Source organism: Buteo buteo, chromosome 15 (genome assembly GCF_964188355.1).
Source record: "Buteo buteo chromosome 15, bButBut1.hap1.1, whole genome shotgun sequence".
NCBI classification, from domain to species: domain Eukaryota; kingdom Metazoa; phylum Chordata; class Aves; order Accipitriformes; family Accipitridae; genus Buteo; species Buteo buteo.
The window spans coordinates 10,688,846-10,713,482 of record NC_134185.1 but is presented as its reverse complement, the minus strand read 5'-3'; the positions used below and the strand labels follow the sequence as shown (position 1 = coordinate 10,713,482).

The 24,637-nt window shown below is 40.1% G+C and overlaps 1 protein-coding gene across 1 annotated transcript in view; it reads right to left on the bottom strand.

Annotated features, from left to right (window-relative positions):
- Positions 1 to 24,637, bottom strand: part of LOC142039894 (hormonally up-regulated neu tumor-associated kinase-like) — an 85,681-nt gene that overhangs the window by 22,303 nt on the left and 38,741 nt on the right. Inside the window, exon 11 of the mRNA XM_075047020.1 lies at positions 85 to 207. Within this exon, the coding sequence (XP_074903121.1) occupies positions 85 to 207 (123 nt within the window). The remainder of the gene's footprint in view (positions 1 to 84; positions 208 to 24,637) is intronic.

Here is a 24,637-nt window from a genome sequence, read left to right as displayed (position 1 = left end):
TAATTCCCTATTTTAGATGTTTATCCTACAAGATAGATTTTGCCCAAGAAATGCTGATTTTTCACCATTGTCTAGAAAACTTACCTTGGACAATGAGTTTCCATATAGATGTCTGCATCTGACCAGATGAAGTTGGGTTTGGGTAACCACACTGAACTGTCATCATCAGCAGGGGCAGTATTGTCATCAGTTTCTGTGTGCTTAATTCTGAAGCAGGAGAAAAAGGGAAGTTCACCAGCACTGTTTTCTTATATATGAGTGCTATATGTGTTTCTGATGACTGTGTTCAGCTGATTTCTGCATTAACTTTGTGGCTGTAGGAAGGCTGTATCTGTCTTCACTTGAGTGGAAGGGATGAGGGTCTGAACAGAGCTACAGGCAACTGAAGCCATGCCAGAATTCCAGGTTTGAGTGGGACACTTTCCTGAGGAGGAAACACAGAGGGCTGAAATTCCCCTAGTAGTTTTATATTAAAAAAAAAGGAGCAACTGATCTTATTTTCAGTAATCTGCTCTAGAAGAAGTCAGACAAACTTATTTACTGAGCAGTTGAAATGCTGAAGCTTAGTCTCCTGAAACAACATAATTGGGACAGAAGGGCTACTTAATTCTGATTTGTACATGTGACATTTTGAGGCCAAATAGTTTTTGCAAGGTGTTTCCAGACACAGGAATTAGCTATACAAATAGAGAAGTCCAGTAAGTCTTTACATCTGTTTTCTTTCTTAATTGTGTTTTGCCAATTAAATTGAGCTCCTGACTTCCACATGTGGAAAGTTTGACATTTCTTGATACGTTCATCAGGTATTCTTTTCTGTTTGCATCCTTTTTACTTTATGGGAAGATGTGAGATTAATTCCTAATATAAACTGAGGTGAATTGCTTATACATTAAGTGAACTTGAATTCCTTTGTCTTTCTGGAGTCCTGGGCTATTGTTTTCCAGCACGTGGAGGTTTTTTTTTTTTCACTTCTCTTTTTTCTTATTGTCTTAATACAGCAAGAACTGCTGAACAAACTGAATTGGTAGCTGCTTTGTCTTCTGGACACATGACTGTTAATTATCAGAATACATAGATCTGTCAGAATGACATATGTATAAAAATAATGGTGCCAAATATGTTTCCCCTCCTTCATATAATACAGACACCTAAGAACATCTCACTTGTCCCAGTGTTAAATGACCCCTGTGAAGATGTTGCCTAAATACAGTGTAAGCAAATCCGAATCTGCTAAATATCTGTCATGTTATTTGAGATGGCACATCACATGGTGTGAGCTGGTCTTGGAAGGATAAGCAGCCCTGTTGGACATTTTGACATGAAAAGTAAGTGACTTACACATTTGGTGGAGGGTAGAGAAGGAAAGGAAGTAATCAAGAAATACTAGGCGGAGAGTGAAAGAGAAAGCACACCTCCCATTTATTTAATTTGATGTCATGGGATACTTGGGCCTCTTGGGGATCATATTCATGCACCTGATGCAATCAGCCACTCCTACCAATGACTTTAAGTCTGAGAGTTACACCCATCTACATCAGGGGATGGAAATGTTCCTCAAAGAATACTTAGCTCTTTGGGGCTTTGACCTTTAAGCTATTCTACTTTGTCATTTGTTTTCTGACCAATCCCATTTCTGTGATTTAATTCTAACTGCTGCAAAACTTGGCTTACAGTCTACAGAACCACGCAGATGAAGCAGAGGTAACTTTGTGAAACTAATTATTTAAGGAAGCAACTATTTTAGTTACAAAATAGAGCTGGTTTTGCTCCAGATCTTAATTCTGAGCCTTCTCTGTTATTATTTTTTATTAGACTCACTGATAAAATAAGACAGACAAGCTTTCAGGCCTACAAGCCCTCTTTCAGATATGAAGCAGAAACAGCAAATGTCAAGGGTGTAATTCATTGCATCTGTCCATGCCCCATTCCATGAACGCTTGTTCTTTGTACCACTGTCTGCCTGCTGACTCCTGTGCTATGCTGACAGAACCATTTGCAATGGCTCCTACTGAATTAGATCAGGAAACCAATGCAGGTGAGGAATGGCTGTGTTTTGCGTCTTACTTTTCAGCCAGGTGAGCACTTTGGTGCGTTGCTGCCTGAATGCTTGCGTTGGCGCAAGGGAGAAAAGAACTGAGCGTAGAGTGAAATAGGTTGCCACTGAGCAGGGGCAGGGTCTGCAAGGCCATCTCTAGCAGTAGGCTGTGCTCAACACAAAGTTAGGATTTATCAATATGATGTAGAGCTTGCACTTCGGAGTACTGATCTCAGCTTATATTGCGAAGAAACATATCATTTGAATCTATTATCTGGCTCCCCTCTCTCTTTTCAGCTCAACCTAATTATCTTGGCAATTTCAGATGCCTGTGTTATGACCCGCCCTGTGTAGCCCTGCTGTCCATTCCCCTGCCTTTCTAGTCTGTCGTGCATGTTTTTATGTGGCATCTCCATACTGAGAACTAGGAAATGCAGGTATCTCACCATTCTTTCCTTTCTCTTGCTGTGGGACATTTCTTGTTGCCTTTGCATATTATCCTTGGTTCCACCCATACCTCTTAAAACTCTTCCATTTCCTGCACAAATTCCTCCTTGAGTTATTCTTCTGCAGATTTCTTTTGTGATACCGCCTGTGTCTCCCATTGATTCCAGGAGGATCTGAGGTTATTCAGAACCTCTGAAAACTCCAGGGCCTTATACCTGAAAATGGATTTTGTGAAGTGAAGGTGAGAAAAACCTACCGAAACTCATTTTATGGCTAACTCATCACAACTGGTCTAGTGGGGCACAGTGGTCGCCATGTCCACTTTGGTGTCTTATCACAAACTCAAAGGGTTATTACATAAAGAATGAGAGCTGTGCTGCAATGGTTTTTATCTGTTTGCAGTAATTCTCAGTTTCATTGTGTCCCTACTTCTGAAACTAGGAACAGTACATTCCCAGGAATTATGTTTCTGAGAAACAACGGCAGCACAAAATGGCATGCTGCACTGCTGGGAGTGACCCTTTGAAATAAAATGAATGTTCTCTGACATTCTTTCTCTCTTCGTTGTAGCTTAACTGGCATCAATACAAAGGTTTACATCTGTATTAAAGATGTTGGTGATTGCTGAATGCATGATACGTGGATGGCCATTATCATCTGCAGAGAGTTAGTGTACTATGCATATAATCAATCAGATTCTGTTCATGTCAGGAGCTGGCCAGCTCATTACAGCCCGTATCCACATTAACCCTTACAGTGGAGTGAGGCAGAAATATTCTGGAACAGGCCAAGCTGTGACCCAATATACCTACTTTTTTCCTGACAACCCCATAGGCACGTAGATTTGTTAGACACCAACCCAGACAGCCTCAACAGTTACATTTATCCTCTCATGTCTAGTCTTGAGTCTATCTCTCACTCACTGAAGAGAGGAGTTCATTTCCCGCTGATATTGAAATTCTACACAGTCTGGTACTGGATCTGGTCAGGAAAGCAACTGTCATCTCCTGACATGCTGTCATCTGCCTTTTGCATGATGGGAGGTGGAGAGCAGGAGGCAGGAGGGAGCCTGACTCTAGCCCTGCACTGTGGGCTGTGCCTGGACCAAGGGCAGAATTGGGATTCCAGACCATGTTCCCAGGGCTCTGTTGTTTTATCCAATGGAAAATCATTGAATTAAAGCAAAATCAGAATTGAGAGCATGGCCTGGAAGGCCAGCTTCATAATGTGCACACACTCCAGTGATCAGTAAAGTGAGTCAGTAAAATAATAAAGGAAATAATGCATTTTCTGGAAGAGTTAAATAACACTGATAAAGCTATTTCAACTGCAAGGTATATAGATTTGAGGACTTTTATTGCCTCTCTCATAAAGGAAATCAGATAATCTATCTGGCCTCATAATGTATGAAAGGCCTTGATCCCTGGCTTTGCTGCTGTACTGATGCTTCACAGCCATGATGCTGGCTTAACTGGCCATATCAAGCATAGGAGGAGACAGGGGTTCAGCAACAGCTGAAGAAAGCTTATCTATCTATAAATCAGTCATTTTGCCATGACCTTTTCAAGGAATAGGAAAAAACAAAGAACCTTATGTTTCAACTATCATGGCAGAGTTAGGTTAGTGTGACTGTGGCTTTCTGTGCTCAAGTCATTGCTAATTTCCATGATAATTCTCAGGCTCTACAGGATGCTGAACTTGCACTGAGGGATAGCCCAATGCACATATGAGGAGTCCAAAGATGTCCTCAGACATGTGCTCCCACCTCTTGAATTGACTGTGCTGAGATCTGAATCCCTATAAACAGCTGGGGAACCTCTTAAAATAGCCTTAATTTTTTGCAGTGAGATGATGACAACTTTGAAACTGTAGTCAGGCTTTGAAGCTGACAGTAGCAAAGCTGAAGCTTCTGGAACTGCAGCCCTAGACCCTGGCACAGATGCCTGCTCTTCACCCCGCTTTTGGTTTATAATTGTTGGCATAATTTTTGAGTTATTGGAATTTAAAGAATAAGAAATTCTTCTAATCTAGACAACTAAAATAGCACTATAAATAACATTTAATCTTCATTGTGACTAAATTAAATGAAACAAGAAGTTATTAAACACATTTCAATTCATTGCCGTAGCTTCTCTTAAATTTTATGTGAAGCAGGAAGCTGCAGTTGAAAGCAGGGAAAGACAAAGGTTTCTGACTGAGCCAAGGATGTGGCACAGCTGGGAAAAAAGTAAATATAAATCTCAGGAGAAGTATTGCTAGCAGAGGCATTAAATAAAAGAGGAATTTTTCTGTGTGGTATGAATATGACCTTAGCTGAATTCTTACATAATTTTATCTGCCTGAGTTAAAAAACACAAAAAAGATTCAAATTGGTACAGGTGCAGAGAATGGTGAAAGAGGAAGCCTGCTTTAGGAGGGCAGACTCAAAAAATTTGGTATTTAGCCTGACTGTTGAAGGTTGAGAAGGGTTGTGAATAGTTTGTAAATATATTTTGTGGGTTAGGACAACAGAGAATAAACACAATTGGGAACTACTTAGTCTTACCTAACTCTGGAAGGAAGACACAGGGCTGCAAACTGACGCAGATACATGTGGGCTGAAAGTTAGAAGGGCATCTGTAACCACTGGAGCAACAAGATGGTGGTTATTTTGTCCTTTTCCTTATAGGACTAATGCCCAGCCCTAACCAGTGTCAAGTCTTCACCAATTGGGAAGGGGCCAAAGAAACAGCAAACAGAAGGAGAAGAATTAAGTCAGGAGGAGAACTAATGAAAACTGAAAGGACGTGGTGTGAGGGTTGGGAAAGAGATGGCTAAGGGATAGGGTGGGGGACACCAAGTGCCCAGGGAACTGGTGGAAGCTGCCTGGTGTGCAGGGCTCTACTCAGAAACGGGGGTGGAGGAGGGAATGCACATGTCATGCTCCCCCCCCCCCCCGAGTTGCTGGGATCCTTGCTGTCACATACCCTCCTCCAGTGGACCTGGGGGGCCAGTTTGGCCAGGGCCAGGAGGAGATCGTTGAGGAGAGGTCCCATGACTTGGTGGAAGCTGCCTTCTAGTAGCTTCCTTCTCAAAGGAAAAAATGTTATATTTAAGTTGGGACTTCTCTGTACAGGAAAGAAGCGTACGTTGTAGTTCCATGTACAGCAAGGTAATGGCATTCCATAGGAACAGTCCCTACAGTTTTCTACTCCTACTGTCTTAAAGCCCCCCCAAAACCAACTCTTCCTCTAGTCAGCAATGTTACTCTTAGTCTGAAGACTTGTTTTGCCTCAGAGGGAACTGATTAATTGCACATAAGATTCATTAGAAACCTGCTGACTAGCATTACTCTGCAATTATATCTTTGAGAAACCTAAGTCAGTTTTTTGGCTGGTTTTTTTTCTCTTTTCTTTTCTTGAGAGGTATGGCAAAAGGCTTCAGGTTTCATATCAAGCTCTGATCACAGTAATAAAGTTGGACAGAGCTGGTTGTAATGACAGCTGCCTGTGTGATATTGACATACAGCAGGGTTTGATTGTAAGGCTCTTTTAACCTAAAAGTGGAAAAATGCTTCTTGGATTAATATCTTTACATGTCGGTATTTCATTCACTGCATAGAAATGGCTGAGAGACCAGACAGCCTTGACAATGCTATGTGCCAGAACCTGTCTTGTGAAGACATCTTTCAAGCACTTGGCATTGTTAGGTTTTTAATGTCTCTAAGAATCAGATAAGAATAGAAACTCGGGACACTGCAGCAAGAGCCAAGTGCAAAATTGCTGAAGCTATTTCAACAGGAGTGGAAAAGAAATTATTTCCTACTTTCTTTGGGAAACCTCATTAGAGTTCACACCAGACTCAGACTAGAAGCATAATTCCAACAATGTTACTCAAAGATGTTTTATAATTACCCTTTTACCTTTCCTTCCCAGCTCTTCAGCTAGTTCCAGGCCCCATGAATTCTTTGGAAGAATGTATGCCACTAGAACCATGCCAGGTTACATGTCCTGAGGATGTCATGTTGTTTCCTTGCCCAAATCTCTTCAGATTCCATTTGATATGAAATAGGTTATTGCTGTGATATGACAAGATGCCATAAATTTAACATGTAAATAAATACACCATTGCTGCTGTTGGATGACCTTCTGGAATCAGTCTGAGACACCAGAGAGACTTTGGTTTATCCCTATTTTACTTGGACTCATTTTTCAAACCCTAATTGTTAAACAACCTGTAGTATACTCTTAGGAAGACACAGGTTCACATATAATAGCCCTAAGTGAAAGTGATAACTTTTATTGAACATTTTGCTATTAACTATTCCATGAGGAAAGCAAAAAAATCCCCTCAAAACTCTCCAAGCCCAACACCTGTTTAAACACTTGTATTTTAACTGTTCTAGGAAAAAAGGCTTATCAATGCTATGAAAATAAAATAATGCCCAGAATCTGTAATGATGTCTACTGAGAGAGCAAGTTTCATGGGGCCATCTTAAGTCTTCAAACTCTAATGGGTGTTTCTTTGACATTAACCTAAATAATAATAATCTGCATCAACCAGAGGTCACACTATGGAATACTGCTTCTCCTGAGTTTGAAGTTTAATGTTTTCTCTACCCCTTTTGCACATTGTCTCTTTCAACACTGTCCTTTTTACAATAGAACTGTTGGACACATATTGAAGCATATTCTTTCTCCATATTCTTTTATGATGTCACAATTCTACAAAACATAGTCATTTTAATATAAATTTAAAACAAAACATATAGTTTTAAAATGCTGCAAAGCCCTTTCTTCCAGGCAAGAATGACCAAACAATGCACCTAAAAGAAGTAGAGACCTAGAAGTATTTCACTATCAGATAGACCTGCTGGATTTGGTTTGTTTTTACACTCTTTGCCTGGCACCCTTAAAAAGTTTGTCCTACTTTTGGCTGGGATTTCTCTCACCGGAATTTAGGTGTTCAAGTGGGAAACTCAGCTAGGAGTTTAGTCTAGACTGCCTCTATCACTGAGACAGGCACTGCCGTGTTTCACCTTCCTCTTTCTAAATAGCTGGTCTAGGGCGGGATGTCCCACCCTTGAAAGGGTTTCCCTCCCTCTCTTCACTACAGCTAGAATTTAAGATGAGCTTTGTATAAGCATTTAAGCTTTGAATGATCACTTTGAGATGGCATGTAACGATCCTATACTGTTTAGGTAAATGTGATTTTAACTCCAAGGTATTCAAACCTTTTACCACGGTGTATTCAGTCTTAATCATGGCTAGGCCTATTTTAAGTAACAAGCTTTAATAATGATACTCTTCCATAATTAGTATTTTACTTACTGGTGCTACAGGTTTCTTAACCTGCTCATGAGAAATTAGTGTTTTTTCCTCTTGCTTGATAGTCTGTGTCGATAGGCCATTCAAAAGTATTTGCTTAACTTGTATTAGTTATGGTATCTCTTGGATGGCATACACTTGAGATAAAAAGTGGGCAGTTTACACAGATTAAAAACATGTGATTTGAAACAAACATGCGGTTAAGAAAAGGAAACATTTGGAACTTGTTAGCTTTGTGAGCACTTCTTGCAAATAGATGTAATTATAAAGGTCTTAAGGATCTATGCAAGGAAGAGAAGGACTTTATCTTCCTTGACCTCTGAAGCAGAATGATTGGCAAGTATTGGGACTTAATTTGTTGGAAAACAAGTGATCTCATGGTTTAAATGGCTTTGACGGTGAGTGCAGTAAGAATTATGAAGGCACAAATCACAGGGAATGAAAGAAATTTGGTTCCACATCTTTTTATTATCATGAATGTTTTCGGTAATGCATTTACTCTAGTATTCTCTATGCTGATGTACAGTAACATCTGTTAGTCAGAGAAGTCCAATTTTTAATAATTGTCTTGACAAGGCACAAAAAGATCAAGTAGCTTGCTCAAGGTCACACAGAGAGTGAGATTTAGGTTGTGTTTGCAAAGAAGTATTGCCTAGATCCCAGCTTTTTATTTAGCCGGTAGAACTCATATTCTCCTTAATATTTAGAACTTGTTCCATATAGCATATGATTAAAGTTCTTATGGCTACAGCTTCAGGATCTACTGTTATTTGAGTTGGAACCTAAAGCACTTCTATTCAGAGTGCCAATTAAAGATATTAGATAGAAAAGTAAACAAAGCATGATTCTGGAATATATAGATCTAATCATTTGGAAAAGCTAAGCTTGCAGAGGATAGTGCAGCTGCTAACAGCATAATAACTAATGTGCAGTATTTTAATCCGGCTGTTTAAAAACATTTTTTACATTACTTTCAAACAACTGGGAACAGAAAAAGATCTATTCTTGTATTATGTATTTGTTATTTAACACACCAAGCTGGTAATTTTTAAAAAACATGATACTCCTCATCTCTTTAAAATTTTTTATTTACTTAAAGAAAGACCTTCACTTTGAGGTATTTTTTTAATCAAAAAAAGTTCTCTAAAAGGAATCTTTGGGGAATAAAAAAATCTTTTTAAAGATTGAATCTGTGACTATTGGAATAATAATAATAATTTCTTTTAATAAAAATATAGGCATGTGATGCTGCAGAATCTAAAATTTGTTGGATATTCATTCCAATTAGAAGTCAGTTGGCAAAATCACTGCAGTGGCTTGCTTGGGGCTCCAGCAGGTTGATACAAATGCATAATACCTGTGTTGAAGTCATAAAACCATTAGATTGGCCTTAGCAGTTCAGAGCAAGGGCCCCTTTTACCATTATCCTGGCTCCAGCAGTGGCTGTAGGCAGATGCTGGGAATGAGCAGGAACAGGACAAGCATGTGTTGGTACTGCCCCAAAACCCTCTGTACTCTCCCAGTTCCAACTATCCTGTCACCTCAGGAGATTTCCTGGATCTGTTGTCATCTACTTTGTAATCTTCAGTAGATCTGTCCAGTAAACATGTGTCATACCTTCCCGTGATGATGTACGCGTGCCTTATCTGCAACACCCCTTGTCAAGGAGCTGCACAAGTTCAAAGGCTGCTGCGACCTCCTTCTGTTTGTTTCAAATGTGGCTTTTACTAGCTCCATTTGATGGCTCCTGGCTCTTTGCAGTGGAAGATGCCATGCATAGTTGAACCTTTCTTCATGTTACCCTAAACTGTAGACTGGCCTAAATTTTTCAGGATAAACCAGCCTAACCTACCTTGCAAATCTCTGCAATGATTCCCAGTTCCCCTCAGGATATATTTAAAAATATTATTTACAGACTTATCCAAGAGACTTTTTCATGCTTTCTGGTTTGCATCATTTTCAGTGTTTAACAACCCAGCTTTCTACCTTTCACGTCTGTCTAGAGTAATTTTTATTTGAAAACCCTGTAACACACTTGAGTTTGCTGCCTATGCAATAATCTTTAGGCCATGACAGAAGATTCACTTTGAATTATGGTTGAGTAACTGTTTTCCACTGTTCTTGTTTCCTTGGTTTTAATGTCCATAATTTAATCTTATTTTTAATCTCCTTAATTAAAAATTAGTATGCTATGACTATAAAATCTCAAGTTGTCAAATATTACAGTGACAGGACTGAAAAAAGTGTAGATATTTTTAGTACGCTAATATTACAAATGGAAACAACCTTGGTACCTTGCTGTAGTTCTATGCACCATATCAATTCCTGTTCCCTACAATGTGGCAGATATGTCTAAAAAAATAAAGTACAGTGAAAGTGCCAATTTAAAAAAAAATCTATTACAGTCATAAAGCTTATCCTGCATAAATGACTTTTCTCAGAATCAGAAAATTAAAAATAATATTTAATGCACTGTTTTAATTTTAAGGGTAATGTTGGCAGCCTCCTCAGTGTTCTCCAAAACATTCAGCTTCATCACATCTCAGGCTGTGGTGAGGTATTTGGCACAAGCGCCAAATAGGTTGGCAGAAACAAACCCTAACTGTCCTTGAGCATTCATTGCTGCATTTGTGTCTGATCACCCAGTTTCCTGATGTGTTTCTGTATAAGTACACACAGAGGGTAGTGTTGTTACAGGATGGGGTATGCAAGAGATGATGAATGATAGGGACTCCTTAATCCAGCATTGAAGAGATGCAAGTGTAACTGTGACTGTGGTATTGCAGAATATGTTTTCAAAATAAAGGTTGCCTGCTTGACTTTATCCACTTTGACACTTAGATGCTGAAAAAATAGATGTAAAAGGACTAGGAAAACTGTATAAGAGCCTCTTATGTCAGAAAGGAAGAGGAAAGAAAGTATGATATTAAGGAAGCACTGCTGGGGAAAGTGATTGGGTCAAGCAGTAAGATGCAGGATGACTCTTGTCCAGAACTCTCCCAAGGTACTTAGCTGGCCAAAAAGAAAATTTTTTGTACTTTTGGTAACAAATAGTACGCCAGTCTCAGGCATTCCAAAATCATGAATCAGGCCCCAGAAATCACAAGATTAAGAAGGAAAGGGGAATTTTTAGAAACTTTACACATTTAGAGATATTTGTATACTGTTTTTTCAATCTTTACTGTACATTACAACATATTTTCAAAGTTTTCTTCCACATCCTTGAGGAATAACAGATACTCTTAAAAACTGAGATTTTCACCAGATAACATGACTTGAAGAGCTTGGGCTTTGTGGAAACCACTGACTATCAGAAACTTTGATAATACGTTCAAAAGGGTTAGCAACAAAGAGTAAAAGAATGGGGAAATGAAGTAGAAAAGCTTCAGAAAGATTAAACTGCCTCTGAGTGAGTTGACTAACACTGTTACTGAAATTAAAGTGAGGCTGGCCAGATGAGAAGAGATTGTAAAGATTTTACTGATTAACCTTTTGCAGGGAACACACATCTCATTTTTACTGGTAAAACAGAACAGGCACCAAAGAGCAAAATGTGGTGATTTAGAAAACGCTCAAAGAAGAAGCAATGACAGGATTTATGGCATTCCTAAAAATGCAGAAAATAACAAAAATGTGGGAATGTTGCCTCTGTCACTTACATAATCCTTGCATTTTGATAGTATTATATAAAGACCTTATAGGGCAGAAGCACAAAAATCCCCAGATCCAGCTAAGATATGTAGTTTTCTGTTTCCAGAATTATCAAACTCAGCAATAATTTTTTTATAGGCAGCTGGGAAGAACATTGAAGAGCTGTATAAGAACAAAATTATCTATTTTGATGACAATTACTACCCTGAAGTTCAGAAAATTTGGAGGCACGTTGGAGCTAAGCAAAACCAGCTCAGGAAAAGGGATAAGGTCCTTCATTTCATAATCATCACAACTATGATGGGTATTATTATATAAGAGAAGCATTGCCAATGCTTGACAGTTCGGGCATTGTGATCCTTCAAAGAGAAGCAGCAGAAGGATTAAATGTCCAGTCTGCAATAATTAGACCAACACCTAACTTTACAGCAAATTCACCTGGATTTTGCAAAGAGGCAGGAGGCCTGAGATGCATCAGGACTGCAGAAAGGGAAGCAGAGAGAAAGAAATGAAATATGAAGTCCGGATGCTCTACTATGTCCAAGGAGCAAAAAGGACACCCAGGAGAGGAAGTGTAAAGCTGCCTTTTTCTGGGATGCAGTGTTCCTGCATCCAGACCCTTGGAGGAACTTCCAGCAAACTTAAGGCTGTTTGGGGTTATGTATTATCTGGCAATGGACTCAAGGGGCCAATAAAGCAGCTGGAGATCAGCTTAGAGAAATACTATCTCCTGTGGAAGCAGTAAGAAGAAGGAGGGGAAATTCTGAACCTAAATTCTCATTTTCTAGCGAGCATAAGAGCACTCCTTTACAGCTGTACGATTCCCTTGCAGGCTGTCTGTGTCAGGCTTAAGACCAAATCTTTGGGCTGTGGAGCCACACCATCAAAATAGGCAACAAGCTTTATAAACATCATGTTCTACATTGTGCTACCACAGTAGGTTTAATAGCCAGATGTCAGGGAGGGTGTCATGATTTAACCCCAGCCAGCAACAAAGCACCACGCAGCCGCTCACTCACTTGTTCCCCCTCCCAGTGGGATGGGGAGGAGAATTGAAAAAAAGAAGTAAAACTCATGGATTGAGATAAGAATGGCTTAACAACTAAAGTAAAATAAAATACAATAATAAAATATAATAGTAAAAATATTATTTGTAATGAAAAGGAATATAACAAAATAAAAGAGAGAGAAATAAACTCAAGGAAAATACAAGTGATGCACAGTGCAGTTGCTCACCACCTGCTGACCGATGCCTGAGCAGCGATTCACCCTTCCTGGCCAACTCTCCCCAGTTTATATACTGAGCATGATGTTCTATGGTATGGAATATCCTTTTGGCTAGTTCGGGTCAGCTGTCCTGGCCATGTTCCCTCCCAGCTTCTTGTGCACCTGCTCACTGGCAGAGCATGAGAAACTGAAAAATCCTTAGCTTAGGATAAGCACTACTTAACACACTGATGTTTCAGTCGTTGCTATCAACATTATCCTCACACTAAACCCGAAACACACTGTACCAGCTACTAAGAAGAAAATTCACTCTATCCCAGCTGAAACCAGGACAGAGGGATGTTATGGATACTAGGAAGGGAAATAAATGACAGGATGAAGGTATTAAAAAGACAAGGCTATACAGTGGGTAAAACGTGCAAGGAACTACTGGTAGAAGAAGGGGCAAGTAGGCAGAGGAAAATACAAGCTGCCTAAGTCAACTCCATCTGTTTCAGACTTGCCTTGTTACTTGTCATCTAGTTCTTATTCTGAAGAGTAAAAGAGCAAAAATTAGCAAAAAAATATAAAATATATTGCAGCATTCTGAGCTGTTTCTTTTTCCTTCATATTCTTTCAATACAAAGCAAAAGTTGGCTGGTGAACTTTCTGGGAAGGCAATTCTTTGCCTACTTCAGCTGCTAAAATAGTAGTTGTAGCTCTCGGCCTACTGATCTCTGAAGCCAGACAGCTTTCCTGCCCAAATGAATTTTGGTTCATGGACAAGTGGTTTAAGTTATTTGTTGATCCTTGCTAAGAGTTTTCACCAAGTCAAGGATGGCTTTGTACCCAGAAAAAATGTAACGATAGCTGTGCTTTATTGCACTGTGCTGGATACAGTTGTATTGCTATATCAGGAAGCTAAACCTGGAACTAAGGAGCTACCTCTTTTTCTGTCCACTTTCCTCTTTCTTTAATGCCTTTGCCTCCAGAAGTAGGTCGATATCTACATGTTAATGAACACCACAGCCCTTCTGTCTTTCACACAGGACAACAGGGATGGTGTTTTATCTTCTTTATATTAGTTTCTTTTTTAGGAATGTTAACATAAATATATAGATTTGTACAAGATTTTGTGACTCGATAATGAAGCATAAATATTGAGCATTTAAAAAGTGACCTTTAATGTTTGTAGGGTTGTGGTGAAAGAAGCTTTGGATAGTATTCACATAGAAACAACTTAAAGGACTGAACATCACAGAGCAGCTACAGTATTAGCTGCTGATTAACCTCTCCAAGGGTGGACTCTCAAAACTTAGATGCTGGGAATGGGACAAATGCATGAAATTTAGGCAGCAGGTTGTGGGCTAAAACTTCTAAAACTCCTCAGCCATGCTGTAATTAGTTACAGTGGTATGAACTCCGAATTGGCTAAGCACTAAGCTCAAGACACAGCCAAGCAGCCATAGGGACTTTAGGGCTGAATAGATTCTGCTTTGTTCAGATATAGCTAATACAAGCAACACATCTGCTGATGGTTAAAGACCCCTCAGTGTGGCTGGGAGACAATGTATTGTAAATTGTATGAGCAAATTATTGTTGGCTCTGTCTGTTACTATGACAGTAATGGTGTGTAAAATATGAAGCTACAGCCAAGGTCAGGATGGACAGCATCTCAATGAGTGAGATACTAAGCTATAACTTTCAGTGTCAATCTGGCCAAATATAAATTTATGCTTACTATGTTGTTTAATGTGGCACAGCTTAGGTCTCTCAAGACAGAACAGAAAACCATGCTGGCTTTAATTCTCAGTTGATTTATTTAAAGATAAGAATAGATACAAGGAACCCTGTATAGATAGCTATTTTGTATGGAGAATTTACCCTTGTTCTGTACAGCCTTGTCATAACAGTGCAAAATGTGCAGAGGCATTCTGCTTATGTGAATTTAACAGATGACATAACTTATTGGTGCTAAAATTTGCTTATATCTGAACTGTCAGACATATGAGATCATCCTTCTACTTTCTTTCTTATTTGAGCTGACCTTTTCCTCTAGAAAATATTTTAACCATAATTTCCATTACAGTCCTGCTTTAGGCATTACGTACTCTCACAAAAAAGATCATTTTGAGAAAAGAACACTGTCATCCCCCTCTCCAAATTTGAAAACACTACATATCCTGATATTCCACGTCAGGTGGAAAAGTAAATAAAGAAGAGAGAATGAGGTAGACTGGCAACTAGTTGTGAACAGTGTCGTAAGTAAGAGTCTTAGCACCCCAACTGAGAGTCATCAAGCATATTTGACCTAACTTGCTCCATATATTATTTGCCTTACTTTGGAAGACATGCTCAGTTGCTTTTAATTTCATTGCCACAGCCCAACAGTCATTTTGGTTTATTTTCAGCTGTAATATGTTTAGTAACACATCCAAGGAAAGCCGAGCCGAGGGTGAAAGCTTGAACAACTTGATCACAAATTGCCAAATCTGCTATCTGAATTCTAGAATGATTATTTAAAACAGTCTAGAACTAACCTGTTCCTGGGCTAACTTTGGAGCAAATTTGTCAGCACTGAGCACACAAAGACTAAGTCAGGCACTGAAAACCACAGGCTTTGCAGTATGATGGTGGGAATCACTACCAGGTCCTTGCAGGTAGTTTTACAGTAATTCATCTTCCAGGTTGAGTAGCATAGCAACTTTTTTGAAAAGCTGCACTCTTAGCTTGGCAATGCATATTTTTTAGAAACACAGCAGTGCCAGCTGAGTTTGTTCACCTTAATTTCTTGAATTAGACCTATTATCTGATGCCAGATACCAGAGGACAAGGAGTGTTGCAATGCTGGAGAGCTAACTGGGCTACCAAAATGTCATGTTACTGTTTTGTTTACATGTGGGCAAGCTCTTTCCTCACACCATCGTCTGGCTTGCTAACTTTTCTCAGTCTGGAGTTCTTAGGAACTAGCCTTCCAGCGGTCTTGCTCCCTTGTGCATGTCCTTGAAGTGTTTGAGTCCCTAGATACCTGCTGCCAAGCTCAAACCTCTTAAAGGAGGGCTAGTAATCCTGCAGGTCTCCGTGGTATATATTGTCCTCCATCCTCGTTTTTAGCCTCAGCTCCTTCTTGGATAGAGTCAAGCTGCTCCATTCCCAATTAAATGCTGAAGGCCTGCACAAGTCCAGCCTTGCTTCTCATACGTTATATTGCTTCTCCAGGCTCTCTCTTCATTAATGGCCTCAAAGGGAGCTTCTAATTTCTTTTCTCATTTGTGACTTTAAGCTTGTGTGGAAACTTGTTATGATCCATCTCTCACTTATGCTGATTTCTCCCCTTCTTCCTACTTTCTGCTGCCTTCCTCTGGTTGCTCCTTCTCTTTTGTCCCTTGCCCCCATACTTCTCTTGATCTCCTCCTGTGGATGAATGCCTTTTTTCTGGGATGCCAAGGCAGGATGTTGTAAAAGGCTTTTGGTTCCTTCCTATTCCTCTGATGCATTGGCACCTAAACTCCCTCTGGGTTAAAGTCACAAGCAGAAGGCAATGCTGCAGAAAACACACCCTGGCGAGCAACTACAATATATCTAAAAGCAGCCAATAAGACCAGCACATCAGCACAGTTCTTACAGTTCAGTGCTCAGAATTCACAAGTGAAACTCTTCGATTCTCTTCCCCTCCTACCTTTTTTGCCAGGGTATATCACCTCCATCACTTGGGGATCCTCAGACTCGGTGGTGCTCCTCTGATGAACACCTTGAACTCAGCCAACCCAGGAAGTGTGTCCAAGCCACATCCAGCACAAACCCATACTAGTGAGGTCAGGACAAAAAAATAGCAGTCAGCACCACTTTACAAATATGGTGTTATTCACTGCTAGGGAATAGGAAACCTAGGTCAGTTCTTCTCTCAGAAGAGTACTGAAGGAGAAGAGTATTCACTGGTTTACGGTAATAAGGGGCAGTTTCCAATCTTCCTTTTGAAGCTGGGATGCACTGTAGAAATAAATGCAAGTTTCATGGACCTTGACAGATGACTTTGCATCCAAATAATTGAGTGTTACCTGGGGAGGACCAGAGCTGGGCTCTAACCAACTCTTTTAGGGCTGTTTACACTATTTTACCCAAAATTAAAATCCCAAATGGATAGGGTATAAGACACTTCTCTGTAGCATTTTTTGTTGGCTTCCCACTATGGTCCCAGTTACTAATCTAATCTTCACCTGCCTGGTAGTCCTCTGCACAATGTAGAGAGCACCAGTGACTGTTCAGTGCTGTGGATTTGAGACTAATGGCCATGCAGTATATAAGATAGCCACTGACATGCTTGTCATCACTTCCCTGAGTCCCTTTGTGGGTTGAGCCCTGGGTGTCTTTATTAAAATCATGAGAAAAGAGGAGGAGGGGGAGGCAGTCAGTCTCCAGTCCTCAGAAAGAAGTGTGTTCCTAACAGTGGTCCCAGCTTCTCTCCTGAAATGGAAGATGCCCTTCTCTTCACCTTTGTAGCTCTGCCCAGTCAGCAGCTTCTGCTCTTTGCTTTTATTTGACTCAGATGTTCTCAGCTGCCAGCTGGTTCTTCCATCTCAATGACTGAATCACAAGGCAGACTAGGGCTGTGTGTGACATACTGAATGGTGTCTCAAGAGGTAGTAAATAAAGCCTTGTTTATTCAGAGGAAATTAAATACAAGATAATGAATAAAATTCATTAATTTTTTGCTTAAGAAAATAAGTCTGGTGAGATTTATTTAAAGAGTAGATTTTTTTGTCCGTGTTTATGTTTAAAAAAAGTGCATGGATGCCAGAGTTCCAGGTATTTTTTTAGGATAAGTTCATGAATTCTTCAGATGAGACTTTGAAGCTTTTCCCAACCTTTTGAAAGTATAAGTAATAAAATTGGGTGGGTTCAGTGCCTCAGATGGAATCTCCTAGACGTAAAATCCATCTACTAAGGTGTTTCATATTTTCTAAAAGCCAAAATCGTGCAAACTGCAGCCCGAACTACGAGGTGCTTGTTAAGCGTAGGCAGAAAACAGTGTCAAATGTTCTTTAGGCTGCCTTTCATAATCACTTGTTGGCTCCACTCCTGCAGGACCTCCTACAAAGAGGTCTTGGCCATGTTCTAAAATAATACATTTATCCAGAGGCAGCAAAGGCTACAGCTGCAGCCTGCTGTTTGTGTGAGATTTAAACACCAATGGAAAGGTCTTTTAACTTCTCTGAATTCCTCATTAAAATGCTGGTGTGATTTTCTGCAGCCACCTCAGCTGAGAGTAGCCATCCAACAAAGAAGCACTGGAAGAGATTGTATGTTTCTCTTTGAAATGTGGCAAACCAAGGAATAAATTTGGATCCCCCATCAAGAAAAATTGGAGCAGGAAAAGTATTTTCACCACTAGCCGCTATGGGTAAGGATTCTGTGGAGGCAGCTCTCCAGCAAGGAGCTGATGGTGAGAAGTTCAAGGAAAGACTGCAGTCTCAAAATGCTGCATGTCTTTGTGGATGTTGTTGTTTTCTTAAAAAAAAAAAAAAGTTGTTTTTTTTTTTTTTGGATTGCAATCTTTTCTCTAGCTGGGCTTTCCCCTTTTTAACACACAAGCTAGTCTGCCTTTGCGATCTATTCAGATCTCTGGGAGTGCAGAGAAGACAGGATAGGATTATCAGGGCTGTGTATCTATGTGTATGATTATGAACAGGTTTATTTGTCCAAGGAGTAATGAAAACCAATGGCCTCAAACTGAAGCCAGACAAAGTCATATTGGAAATAAGACACGAGTTTTTAACAGGGAAAATATTAGCCTTTGGAAAATACAACTGTGGGGAATATTAGTGTCTCCATCTCTGGACATCTTCAAATCAAACCAGACCCCCAGCACTAGATCTGTCTGCTGGACTCACCAGAGCCAGGCGCAGATGCCTTAGCCAAGCTCAACCTGCTGGGCTCAGCGCAGGAGTAACTGGGTGTGATTTAAAGACCTGGGAAGCCAGACTGTGATCTGGTTCTAGCACATCCTCCTCACGTTTTGGATATGAGAAGCTTTGCAAGGAAAATAAGAGCACTGAAATTATACCCAGCTTGAGACTGACAGGCTCAACTCTATTACGTCTGCTTGCTTTTACTAGATGTGTAATGACGTAGTTAAAAGGTATAGTAAATAGTTTTACTTCAAGTCTTCTAAGGTGTATGAGCTTTTGAAAGCAGTTTCTCAAGGCTAGCGGGTACCTGATTTATAGATGTTTCCTCCCCTGGTCCTTGTGAAGTGATAGTTCATCAACTAAAGGAAGAAGGCCTGGATCTGTTCTTGGATGCATGATGTAGTACTGTGTGACACATTCAGGTGTACTGAAATGAATGGGACCATCTGCTGAGTATTAGTTAGGATGAAGTATCAGAGTAAGACTGGCAGTTAATATTTGTTACTCACGTATGACCAGACACATTTTACACTTAGAAGATACTGTCTCTTTTCAAAAGCTTACAATAAAAAAATCTGAGTTTGACATTCTTACAATGATTATTCTGAGATGAGTCCATGGTGGCCTGGGAGTGGCCAGAATTGCATGCAGCATGAGTGACAGCTGTAAAAATTGGTCCTGTTACCAGAGAAAACAGTTAGAGAGATAGGTAAAAGAGAAAGCTGAAAGCAAGTAGAATTAGAAAGCATTTTGTTTCCTAACATCCCTTGAAGAGAAATAGGTGCCTGTATTCCTGTCTTGGAGATGAAGTTTAAAAGTGTGCTTGGTTTTATTTATTGTTCAGAATATCTGGGATTCTGCTGATGCTTTTAAAATTGCAACCACAGTCAGCATTGCATGAATTTGGGATGGCTTTCTCTCTGAAAACCTTTAGGTGGTATGCTGCTTTTGGCTGGGATAGAGTTAATTTTCTTCATAGTAGCTAGCATGGGGCTGTGTTTTGGATTTGTGCTGAAAACAGTGTTGGTAATGGTGAGATGTTTTGGTTCCTGCTGAGCAGTGCTTACCCAGAGCCAAGGGCTGTTCTGCTCCTCACCCCACCCCGCCAGCGAGGAGGCTGGGGGGGCACAAGGAGTTGGAGGGGACACAGCCGGGACAGCCGACCCCGACTGACCGAGGGATATCCCAGACCATAGGACGTCATGCTCGGCACATAAAGCTGGGGAAGAAGAAGGAAGGGGGGACGTTGGGAGTGATGGCGTTTGTCTTCCCAAGTCCCCGTTCAGCGTGATGGAGCCCTGCTGTCCTGGAGATGGCTGAACACCTGCCTGCCCGTGGGAAGCGGGGAATGGAGTCCTTGGTTTGCTTTGCTTGTATGTGCAGCTTTTGCTTTACCTATTAAACTGTCTTTATCTCAACCCATGAGTTTTCTCACTTTTACCCTTCCAATTGTCTCCCCCATCCCACCAGTGGGGAGTGAGCAAGCGGCTGTGTGGGGCTTAGTTGCCGGCTGGGGTTAAACCACAACAGATGGTTTGTTGCACTTCAAAATCCCTCAATCTCTGTAGACTTTTGCACAAATCTGCTTAGCTATATAAATCTTTTTTTAAAGGATTAAGTCATTTGGTGTTCTCCTGACTTTGGAAAGGCCATGAGAGTTAAGTGGCATAGTGAAGATATTAGAGTCAAAATGATAATTTTATTGTAGAATTAGGAAAAGGAAGCAAATTGTGTTTGAGTAATGCTTCTACCGTGGACAGGTAGATACTGGGCCTGAGAACTTTGTACTGCTTGTGAAATGCTTTTTTTTGTGGAGGAGTTAAAACACAGCAGTGCTTATGAAAGAAAGCATCGTATGTGGCAAATTATCACTGTGCAGTAAATAACTGAAAGGGAAGAGATCTACAAGACTTCATCCAGAATTTTATTGGCCTTGATATATTGTTGTCGCAGAATAAGTTGAGTCTGGTTGGGAAACTGTGGTGGCACACCTGCATGAAGGAGTAACAATTGATATGGATCCAGTAGATACACCAGTCGGAAGAGAAGGAGAATCCAACCATGTAGCTGAGGACATTATCGAAGCAGGCTTTGGAAAACAAAGGTTGTCATCAAACTGTAACACTAAAAGGCACTGTAGTAGTTTAAGAGTAGGTGTAGAGCTGAAGGAGCATGAGTTAAAGTGTGGTGTGCAACTGAATTTCTGCTCACATAATTATGTTCCACCTTGTTCAGATTCAGTAGCGTAAAGCATTCATCACGTCTTAGCCTAAAACGCTGCAGAGAGCTTCTGTGCTTTGCTAAGCGCTTGTGACAGGTTGTCCTAGAGGCTGAGCACATTTCAGTGGTGGATGAAGAGGTCCCTGTGTACATTGGCCATGTATCAGCTTAAGTTTGTAAAACGCTTTGGAATCCTTTGGGGCACAAGGCCATGTAATGTAAGGCCATCATCATGTTTGCTAAGAAAGCTGGGTTTGCTGCCAAAAATGACAAAATCTCCTTTAAACTTTGAAAGACTATAGCTAGATTCTCCATTAAAACAGTGCAAGAACAAAGTAAAATGGGACTTACCGGTAATTTCAGTGTTGCCTTGGCACTGCCTCTTCCCAATGTAGGCAATGTTGATCCTATTCCTTTTCACCTTCTTCCTCTGGGTTCTCCAGAGTCCGTGGCTATAATCATGGGGTGGACTTGGCAGCGGTGTGTAGGACCTGGAATGTGTTTTTCCAGCAGCCGTGTCTGGATTTGTGGCTGACTTCTTTGGCTGACGCCACGGCTGGCTCTGCTGGCAGACAGATCTTCTTGGGGGCTGTTTTGGGTTCACAGGGCTGTCAACTCACTTTCTCTTCTGCCCTGGATGCCATTTTCTTTGAGTCACACTTTTTTTTTTTTTTTTTTTGAGAACTGTGTTTGTGGACAAACTTTCTATTATGAAAACACATGATACGGCAAAAATCTTTCCATATTTCAGGGTTTCTGTAAATGTTTCCCTGCGAACCAAGAGTAAATGTGCACATTTGCTCAGAAGACTGACTGCTGCTGTAGACGTGGTCATTTCCAAATAAAGCTGCTTGGCTGGAGACCTTCTGTGGTAATTTCTGTCACTGGTATTGTGGTAAATCCTGATTCCCATGACAAAAAATGCCCTGCAGTGCCCTTTGCTGAAATAAGACCTTGATCTGCAAAGATATTTAGGTGACTAACCATTATGTAGGTGCCTCATTTCCACTGACTCATATTAAGCGCACTAACTGCTTTTAAGGATGTGGGCTTAAACCTTGCAGACAGCCAGAGCCAGGAGGTCATGTGGGTGATGCCAGCTCGGCAGGACGGATTCTCGCTCACAGTCCTGGATTTTCACCGAATCACTCCTTTGCTGGCTAATTGCTCCACTGGAGATTTCTGCAAGTAGTTTCACCAGGGGATGGTGGTGTCCATTCATAGTAAAATGAAAGACCCTCATTGGATCCTGATGACAGCTCTCCAAGTTTTTTTGCTTTTTCTGAGATTTTGAAATATATTTTCATTGATTGATTTTCTTTGCTTTCTCCCTCAGATCTTTCTTTTTCCTTTTCTTCCCACTTTTCCTTCTTTCACTTTCTAGATTCCTTCCTTCAAGGATGGCATGGAAAAGAAAGCAAGCAGGAAAGTAAGGAAAAAAAAAGCTAAAGAATAGGAACACTGTGAAAAGCAAAAATATTTCAATTTGGAAAAGTGGCCCATACTTTTTAGAAAGGCATTGAATGGAGAATGTTGAGAACTGCAATCTTGATAACTGGATTGAGGCAATAATTCTCAACCTATATTAGAACTGTTTTTAGGAAAAAAGGGTTTCCCTTTCTATGTTAGATACTTTTATAAGCATTTTGCATTTTGGTGTCTATACTCCTTAGATGAAGCTGTGAGCATGTACTCTAGGCCATATTGGCATGTCAACAAAGTTCATTTGGCTTGTACCCTCTTTTGACCCTGGTTCCCAGCTGTAGAGGCATTAGTTTACTCCTGGGCTTTTTTCTGAAATGACCCAGCTCTTGATATAAGCTTCTTTCCTGCATTGTTGAGTAGCTAATTGACTAGCATTGAAGTCAGCACCCCTGTGTCCTTTATATGGCTGAGCTTGAGCCTAATTATTTCCAAAACATATATATGCATAGAATATGATTTTTGAGGGGAATTTTCCCCAGAGTCCACCTTGACTACATTTTTATCTTTTGCACCTTCTAATCCATCTCTAAAACACAGAAGCAAGACTAAGAGGGAATTAGTAAATAATGATACGGCTTTGTGCAAGAGTAGTGGGAATATCAAGTTCCTCTTTTGCAAATAGATGGGAATTCCAGATTTTTGACAGGGAACAAACTTTTCTTGTTATAACAGGAAGACTGAGCAGCAAAGGAGAAGTACAAAGTACTTTCTGAAGCTGCAGAGGAAAATGAGAATCCCTAAATTCTGGATTACAACTGCAGTGATTTATACTTTCATTAGGTAGAGACACGAGAATGATGTAGCAGAAGAGAGTGGATTTCTGTAAATAATTCCAACGTTGCTTCCTAAACAATTGTTTAGAAACAATTTTTTTGGTAAGTTTTTTGTTGTTGTTTTAAATGTGCAGCATTGGGGTTTTATTAATTTTAAAAATATCTGACCGAAAATACCTTCAGAAAGTGTTTATGAATAAAGTATGCATAAGGGTAGTACATTGTTTAACATTTTAGACAAGTAAGGTTAAGTGATATAAATGGCTAATGCAGTTGAATGAGTCATCACTTGTCTTTTGCATTTTGATTTATAAATATCATAAAGGAAGGAAATATCGAACAATAATAGCTTGCAAGCTTTCTTGCCAGCCAGCCTCAGATAGATACCTAATTTTTTTTTTCAGTGATTTATCCAGTTTGCTCTCGAAGTTACTAGGAACAACAAGACTCTTGCTGCTTTTCTTCAGATACTTACTTCTAGTTAACAAAGCTCATTGTTAAGAATGTCCCCTAGTATATTCATTTTCTGTATTTTTAGTTACACCTTCTTGTTCCAGCCTGGTTATTTATTCCCTTCCTTGGTGTTTACACTCTTCAGATACTTGAAGTGGTTAACATATGGCTGTTGGACATTGTGCAGACAATCAAACATCATTCCTTTAATGTCTCCTCATAAATCAGCCCCTCCAGCTGCTCAGTCATTTTTATGGCTTTTTTTCACATACCCATCATTCTGTTGCTCTTTCTGGTATTGAAATACCCAGAATTGTGTAGAGATTCCTGCATATAATCCCCCCAGAGGGAGGCTGAGTCATTCACTCTCTGGTACAGTATCTGTAACCACATACACAGCTAGCTCTGAATTCCAATTTGGGTTGCTGTCTCGCATCTGATAATTTGGTGCTTTGTAACACATCTTTCATTCTGGTTAAACTAGAACAACATTTTGGACAGTATGAAAGCTTGAATTAATAAATGTATGGTATTTAGAAATTTTAGGAGAGATGCTGTAAATTAGTGAACACAGATTTGCATAACAACCAACAGCAAATAAGGACTAAATATGATATTGCAATGTCAGGAAGAGATGAAAAAGGAACAAATGTTTTGACATAGCGTGTAGGAAGGAGATGTAGTATTCACATGCACTTAAGGATAATTGGTAGTATTACTGAATCAGAAAAATAAGTCAGGAAGGATCTAAGACATCACCTAGTCCATTATCCTGCCTAGAGGTAGGATGCAGTATAGCTCTGTTGCTTATGATGAGCTTATCTTTCCTGTTATTAAGGACATCCACCAGAGAGGCTGTAATTTCTACAGGAAGTCTATTCCAGTATTTAGAAAGCAATCCAGCTAGAAGGCTTTTCCTATTTTCCAACCTGCATAATTTTGATTTTCAGGCTTCACAGGAGGATTAAGAGTTGCCTTTTTTGCTACTTTAAATGACAACATTGATGAAATATGGGACTGGGACCTGGGTGCACCTGTTCCTTGCAACAAAAAGACATAAATGATGAAAGAAATATGGTTGCTGTGTGGCCTGTCATTATTGATCTAGTCCTCTAGTCACAAAATATTCGAGCACCCATAATCAGTGCTCTT